This window comes from Lygodium microphyllum, chromosome 26, assembly GCF_053477565.2.
Source record: "Lygodium microphyllum isolate KBCC chromosome 26, Lygodium_microphyllum_v1.1.10, whole genome shotgun sequence".
Classification (NCBI taxonomy): domain Eukaryota; kingdom Viridiplantae; phylum Streptophyta; class Polypodiopsida; order Schizaeales; family Lygodiaceae; genus Lygodium; species Lygodium microphyllum.
The window spans coordinates 43,419,247-43,427,175 of record NC_141160.1 but is presented as its reverse complement, the minus strand read 5'-3'; the positions used below and the strand labels follow the sequence as shown (position 1 = coordinate 43,427,175).

Sequence of the window (7,929 nt, the reverse complement as noted above, 5' to 3'; positions counted from 1 at the left end):
AAAGATTATTGTAGTGTGCTTTGGTCCCTAAGAAGGTATACTATACTATAAAGAATGTTGGATCCAAAGCATGGCTATGGAGGTTGAAAGAGGAAGAGTGAGCTCATGAGGTAACAGACATCAAGACCAAATGTCACACAAGTGAATTAGGCTCCAAGATGGAAGCTTGGACTCATAAACACAATTTTGTGTGTTGACAATGACACAGAAACTTTGCTAGAATTAGAAAAGTACTATGGCATTGCATTCAAAAAAGAGAGCAAGTACAATGCTTTATAGGAATAGACTAGGCTGCACTTTCCACCACTGTGCATATGGGATTTTGTGAGGCTTTTGTATCTTGAGCCCGCACTACTCCATACAAAGAGGCTAAGCTAGCTGTGATTCCCAATATCTCAACAGCCCTCCTCAATCACAACCAGAGAAGTACAAAGTGTTTAGAGGCTTTAGTGAGCAACTACTTGCAAAGTGTGTGCACATCATAAACATGGTTAACACTAGAGGCTGTCAAAGAAAAGGCTAAGTGTGGGTACCAAAGACATTGTGGACACCGAGAGGCTATTGGGCCTCACAAAGTGTATAGAGACTATAGTACAAGGTTTACATGAGGAGTTTATAAGCTTATGTCAGAAGCAATAGGGCTACGCAATACAAGACTAAAAAAGTCTATCAGAATAGAAGGACTGATGAGGCTTGTTGTTGTCATGGTGGTCTTCTTCTTCTTTTACTCCATGGTCTTCTTCTTCTTTAACAACAACTAGATGGGCCTTTTGGGACCTCTTCCTAGCATGATAGAACTTCTCCATGTGTCCAATCCTTTTGCAAAATTCACTTACCAGTAGATCTTTCTTGCCCTTGTACATGATACCTACATCTAACATTTGTTCATCTTTAGAGGTGCTTGGTTCTTCTTTGGAATTTGTTTAGGACTAGGCATGTTGATCAATGTAGTTGATGCATTATTATAGTCATAAGGCAGGATTTTTAATAACACATCAATACAAATATCTTCATCAATCTTGAGATCAATTCCTATAGGCTAAGTTAAGAGACTTTCCATGTAGTTTAAGTGAGTTGCAAGAGATGTGTTTGATTTCATATCTAGCCTAAAAAATTCAATCAGTAATCCATACTTAGATGACTTTGATTGTGCACCAAACAAAGTATTTAATCTCTTCTATCGGTTTTATAAGTATCCACATGGTGGATGTAGCTATCATCCAGTTCTAGCTTAATGATGGCCTGTGCTTTTTCATCATTCTTTTGCCAAGTAACTGCAAGGTTAGCATCCTGAGGCTTCTTCTTCTTGCCATTGGTAATTGCCCAAAGACCCTTCTTCACATCAGGATAAGCTTGATGCAGGTTTGCTAGGTGTGAAACCTGACCCCTTTGCACCAAACAATTGGAGAGTCTTTAACCATGCTAGTGCTACAAATCAGCACCAAAACTCTCATATTTGAGCAACATAAGATTTAATTGTGTCAAGAGACACAAGGAATGTAGAGCCAAATAACACTTGATAAGTATCAATAGATACTATACTTTCAAGCACTTGAATTTGATGCTTTGATGCTTGGATTTCTCCCCTCCTTATACTAATTTGATGGGAAATTCTTGCTAGAAATAGCTTCAAAATGGCTTCACTTGATTAAGGTTGATCAATATTCAAGTTGACTTGCAGTCTGTTGAAAAACACAAGCAATGGTAGCATAAAATTTCGCTATGCTTGATGCTTGTACTTCAGTGAAAACTTCAAATCTTGAAAATCTTTCCAAGGCTTGCTTATTGGATATTGAAATCTTGCTAGAAACTTCAATTATCATTGGAACAGAGTGGCAAAGGTTTGGTTTGAGTGGCAGGAGAGAGAAAATGAAGGAAAGATGAAGTTCCAAGTAAGTTGGCTCTCAAATTTTAGGGTTTGTAGAACAGGAGCCTGGTTTTTCTCTTGTGTGGCTCTTAGAGTAAACCCATTTGGGACAAGATTTGAGCTGAGAGTGCCTTATGTGATGGGCTTTCATTGCCCTATGATGTTGGTCAGCATTGCAACATGTACAGGTGAAATCATCAGTACAAACAGGAAGGGCATAATCTGAACATCAATCATGTTTTTCAGCAATGCTAGGCATATACTCCACCAATGTCAACAAACTAAAGTGCCATAGAGAAGCTTTGGAAGCAAAGGAATAATTCTCCAAAAGGAAGCTGGGTGAGATATGGCTTGTAGTGTGAGATGTGAAAGCTCCAAGTAGGGTAGGTACAGGCAGGCTATGGCTGCCAAAAGATGGAAGTTCAAGATGAAGATTTGAGCTGCCACTGAGATGAACTAAGGTTGAGAGAGAATAAAAGAGTAAAGATAGGAGTTGAGTTGAGCTTAGGCCATGTCCACCGACTGGGCTCTGATACCATGTAAAGCCTTGTCGGATCTAGAGCATGACTATGGAGGTTGAAAGAGGAAGAGTGAGCTCATGAGGTAATAAACATCATAACCAAATGTCACATGAGTGAATTAGGTTCCAAGATGGAAGCTTGGACTCATAAACATAATCTTGTGTGTTGACAATGACACAGACACTTTGTTGAAAGTACAAAAGTACTATGACATTGCATTCAAAAAAGAGAGCAAGTACAATGCTTTATAGGAATAGACTAGGCTACACTTTCCACCACTATGCATATGGGATTTTGTATCATGAGCCCACACTGCTCCATACAAAGAGGCTAAGCTAGGTGTGATTGCCAATATCTCAACATATACAGGCATGAGGCCTATTGTAATTACAGTGGATACTAGTCCTATTAGGATTGGTTGGGCCATTCAATAGACATGAGGAGGGTGATAGATATTCTATACAATGTGGAGCAAAAGTTCTAATTAAGAGGCAAAGGTGGTACCCACAAATTAAAATAGAGTTTTGGGGAGTTGCAATTGCTCTCAAGTATAACAAATAATATTTCATATGTGCTTCTATTGTGGTTGAGACTGATTGTTTGCCTCTATTAGGAATGATTACAAGTTTTTCTACACCTAACATTGCTATGCTTAGGTGGGTAGCATATATAAAGTCCATGAATCCAAATGTAGGTGTATTGTAAGCAAATAAAATCTAGTTGTTGATATGTTGTCTAGGGCAAGATTCGAGGATGAGAATACACTTATTGCACATGATGGTGAGGCTCAAATTTTAGCAACTATTGATCACATGTGTCATGTATCTTCCATTGAGGCATTCTGATAGGATATCTACATAGGTGAATGGCTATAGATAGGTCAATACTTAAGTATTGACTAAGTGAGTTGAATGGTCAAATGTAGAGTTCAGAAAGATTAAATGGAAGGCATATGGAAATTTCTTGAGAGATGGGCTGCTATGGAAGAATCCTTAGAAGAGAGGTGGGGTACCATTGAGAGTAGTCTATGAGAGAACTATACAATTGTAGGTCATGAAACAGTTTCATGAGGGCCTATGGGCTAACATAGAGGTGTCTAGGCTACATGTGAGAAGATCACAAAACATTATTGGTGGAAAGGGATATACAAGGATATATCTCACTTTGTTGAGTCATGAAGGGATTTCTAGTTGTATTCTTTAGTGTGGCATAGAGATGAGCTACATTTGAATTACTTGTTATGTATGCATTATAAGGGGGTGATTGATTTGGTCATTATGCTGACTGATCTTTGGTAGATGAGATACATTGTTCTAACTAGAGAAGGCCTAACCAACCAAGTTGAAGATAGAGCATTGAGGACAAAGGCTACAAATGTCATATGCAAGATTTTTCTTGACGTTTATACATAATTTAGAGAGTAATGGGAAGAGTAAAAGGGGTCATCTTGTTATATTGAGAGGGCCTTCGCTAAATCTTGGGATGGAAAGGTTAGGGATTAGCTAAGGATGTTGCCTTATGTCCTACATGTAGAAAATACTACACATAGTGTTAACATAGAATATATACTTGCATAGCAACTAATGTATGGGAAAAAGCCACTAATGCCCATAGAGACTTGTGCACTTACTTGGAGTATTTTTCCTTGGTATAGGAGGATATGTCTAGGGAGGAGATCTTAACTTTGCACATTCGACAGCTTGAAAGAAGATTAGGGGATATGCAAAAATCATTGCAAGAGATTAAGGAAGCTAGCTTATGGAATAATGATAGGTTTAATAGCAGACACATGCTATCACATGTTTTCACGTAAATAGAAAACCAATAGTGTTGCATCTCTTAAATACAAATTTATGTGCTTTATTATTTGCATGACTCATTGTCTTGTTGTCTTTAGCTAAAAAATTTGTGTTTGTCTAGAGTAGGAATTGTTTGTATCATTATTTTAGATTTGTTGAGCTTAAGAACTTGATTGTCTTAGTCAAGATTGGTATTGGTTTAGACATATTGGAACTAGATTTTGATTGAAGTTGCTAGACATCCTAAACATATGCAAGGAGAAACTACTGCACTTAATAATACCATGTGTGAACATGAGAGGAGGCATGCTCAAAGGCATATGGGGCTATTATCTAGAGTTAAACTGATTGTATTGTCTACTAATCAAATGAAGTCTTCCATTGAGAAGTTAGTGGATTTCACTACTCAAATGAAAGCTTCAATTAACAAATTAGTAGAATCCAATGCTCAAATAATGGCTCAATTCTCCCAATGGATGCAAATGCAAATGGGAACCAAGGAAGCTAAAGAGAAAGCTCATTCAAACAGTGAACCCTCAGTCCCACTTCAACCACCTAATCAAAATGGCCAAGATCATGGAATCATTGGATGAAGGAAATTTCCCATTGTGATGGTGGCATCAAGATCCTTACATGTCTGGAGTGAGCTCCATCTCCTTTGCTTCGATCATTATGCAAGCTCTGTGAAGAAGAAGTAGTAGAAGAAATAAAAGAAGAAGAGAAAGCAAGAGCTTCTCTAACCGGTCCCTCACTCTAGCTCATAGTCTCTATCTGTGTCTCTCTCTCTCTCACAAACAAGGAGCAAGAAGAGAACTCTCACAATTGTACACCATAAAAATGAGCTTATCCATAGACTTTCCAATTTTTATACATGGGGTTTGGAGTTTAGGCTTCAACTTTAGTGCATATATTTTAATGATTCTATAATTAATTATAAGCGCATAGAATATATGCTATCAAAATTTATCATTATGATTGAATATAATTTATATAAATCAAGATTTTAAAAATAAAAAGTAAAGAGTTATTGTATCAAAATAAATAAGTATATGTATAATGTTGAAAGTAAAAAATAAATTTTTAATCACAAAATTAATTTGATTTAGTAAAATAGAATATGTATTCCTATACATAGTAATTGATGTTTTATACAAAATCAATATGTATATTTTATATGTTAGTTGGATTTCTACTATGCATTTATAATGCATACTCACCATAGCACACTTTATTTTTCTTCAAACAATTGGTTGGGTGAAAATCAAGAGGAAGTTTTTCTTGTGATTAGATTTATTTGTGGAGAAAAGTACTAGACAAACAAAGTGCCACGTGGCAGTCCCCCCACCTCCCCCACAAAAAGAAAAGGAGAACGCAGGGGCGGGTGCCACGCACGCACCCTGCCCGCAAAAATCACCCCCGCCCCGGGCCAGGGCGAGTCTAAGTGCGGAGCGCCTAGGATACGTAAAAAAAGACAATATATAATAAATGAAGTCTTCCGCATCTAATTGATAATGGGACCATATTCATGGATCATCACATGATGAACTTGTTACCTCGGGTTTCAAAGCTCCGGGGAACAAAAGGAAGAGAGGGATCTACAAAATGCTGGCGATGAATTGCCCTATTGGAGGGCAGTGCCAGTAAATCAACACACTGACATCAATGGAAGCTTTAAGTCAAGGCGAGCTTCGATTATCGATATATGCGCGCTTTCCAAATTCCCGCACGCTCTGCTTTGAAGTTTTGAACTGCACAGTATCTAAATTGTAATATAAAGAGTAAGTCAAAAAGCAGTCGATGTTATCGGCGGCTGATGATACCGTCTCGGACAGTTTATTCAAATGCAATAACGCCGCCCACGCGGCGCAATGACCTTTGAGTTCTACTGCAAGCCAATATCCCGACACGGCCCACCCGCTCGATATGGATATCATGAATGAGCTGCTGCAGCAGACTGCAGTGCAGAGTCCAGACTCGAGAGGACGATATATCACAGCTATAAATAGAGATCTCGTGATTCACCATGATGCGCCAAGGTAACTCCTTCCGATATACTTTGCTTATAAGAAGGCACAGTTGCAGTAATCGTCATATATTTACTCAGGTGGGCGCGCCGCAAACAGCCGATCAATTAATTAAGGATGGCACCCTCGACGTTCAGCATGGAGATCGAGTGCAAGGTGCCGGCCAAGAGAATGTGGCGCGGCTCCTACGAATGCGCCCCTCAATGCCTTCCCAAGGCCCTCCCAACCCTCATCGAAGCAGCCCACTATTCCTCGCCCACTCTCTCTCCGGGCACCGTCGGCACCCTTGTCTTCGCCAAAGGTACGCACCTCGCCGTGCTCTCGATATTCCGCACGTCAATTAGATCGTTCTCCTACAACAATTACACAATGTGATCATGCTTGCGTTCAAGCTCAAGTCTGTGCTGAATATCGAAGGGGGTTTCGTACAGTTAATCCTAGCTACAGTTACTCCAGATCAGGAACGAATTACGAACAAAATTAAATTGTTTCGTACATTTATATTGATTCCCTTCACCCACTCATCGATCGTATAATATACAAAGTAACATGATTCATGATCTGAGTTTGATTGATCTGCAACTCCTAACTGATCATTTGCGAGGCCGCCCATATAATTAAGCCACCTAGCCATATACCATTTAATGTCATGATAAATGATCATGACAGCAGCGCAGCGCATAATTCACATTAAGGCACAGCATCCCAACAAATTACTTAAAGCTTTCTTACCATCATTTTGCTGTTATCTGCTCTCGAGTGGTCACCACCGTCAGTACTACTCATCTTGATCGGATCAATGCTGATTCAATTAATTCCGCCTCTCATTGGAAAATTTTTTGCAGATCATGTCAAGCAAACCGGAGTTTCGTTTGTGAAGGACAAGATCGAGGAAGTCGACCCTCAAGCGTTCAAGCTGAAGTCTGTGCTGATCGAAGGGGGTTTCTTGGTGAGATTCTTTAAGAGCTACAAGCAAACAGCTCAATTCAGGGAAACTGGACCAGAAAGTTGCGTCATCCACTACTCCGCCGAATACGAGCCCATCCAGGATGTGCATAAGCATCAATTCCCCGAGGAGGTCAAAGGCACCGTCATGCAGACATACAAGGCCGTGGAGGCCTACTTGCTCTCCCACAACGACTTCCAGTAGATCCAACAACTACTACAAATGTATACTTGTCATACAACAGTTCTCGTGATCTATTAGTACAAATTTTGTGGTGGTACCGACTTTCCTATTAATGTGCACTACAAATAAAGGATAACCCTTAGGGTGCTGGATGTAATTAAGGGTTCATCAATCAGCTTATTCAAAACTACCCAATATCGATCTTCATATAATTGCAATAATATATTTGAAAGAGTTTTAGCATGACTAAGGACCGAAAGAGGATGCTTGTGTTGTTGGTCCATCTCTCTCTCTCTCTCTCTCTCTCTCTCTCTCTCTCTCATTCTCATGCAGTGTGTGTCTATGTGCACGCATGTGTGTGTGCGAGTTTGATGATTATTGTGTTAAGAAAGGGTGTGTTGAAATATTGGCTACATGGATCTAGCTCCCCAACACATGCTTTGAGCTTTAATGCTCAGTCACCAAGCCTAAAGCATCGAAACCCCTTGTCCAACATGCAAGGTGCTATTGTTCCATTACAAGTCCTTTCTACAATGTTCCCTACTTTTGAAGGGGGGATAAATCAAGGATGGGGGAGATTGAGCATTCA

General features: G+C 39.5%; 1 protein-coding gene across 2 annotated transcripts; it reads left to right on the top strand.

Moving 5' to 3' along the window:
• Positions 1 to 6,080: 6,080 nt before the first annotated feature.
• LOC148013199 (pathogenesis-related protein 2-like) lies at positions 6,081 to 7,586 on the top strand. Of its 2 annotated transcripts, XM_087668068.1 has the most exons (3): positions 6,081 to 6,223; positions 6,292 to 6,512; positions 7,057 to 7,586. In XM_087668068.1, exons 2-3 carry the CDS (start codon positions 6,329 to 6,331, stop codon positions 7,359 to 7,361), a joined length of 489 nt encoding a protein of 162 aa, XP_087524194.1. In that variant the 5' UTR covers positions 6,081 to 6,223; positions 6,292 to 6,328; the 3' UTR covers positions 7,362 to 7,586. The 2 variants fall into 2 exon arrangements, with proteins under 2 accessions (XP_087524194.1, XP_087524193.1); XM_087668067.1 differs by lacking the exon at positions 6,081 to 6,223 and having other exon boundaries at positions 6,230 to 6,512.
• The last annotated feature ends 343 nt before the right edge of the window (positions 7,587 to 7,929 follow it).

Coding starts and splice junctions, on each gene's coding strand:
- LOC148013199 (XM_087668068.1), top strand. CDS start 6,329: ATGGCACCCTCGACGTTCAGCATGGAGATCGAGTGCAAGGTGCCGGCC. Junction 6,513..7,056: donor CACCCTTGTCTTCGCCAAAG/GTACGCACCTCG, acceptor AATTTTTTGCAG/ATCATGTCAAGCAAACCGGA.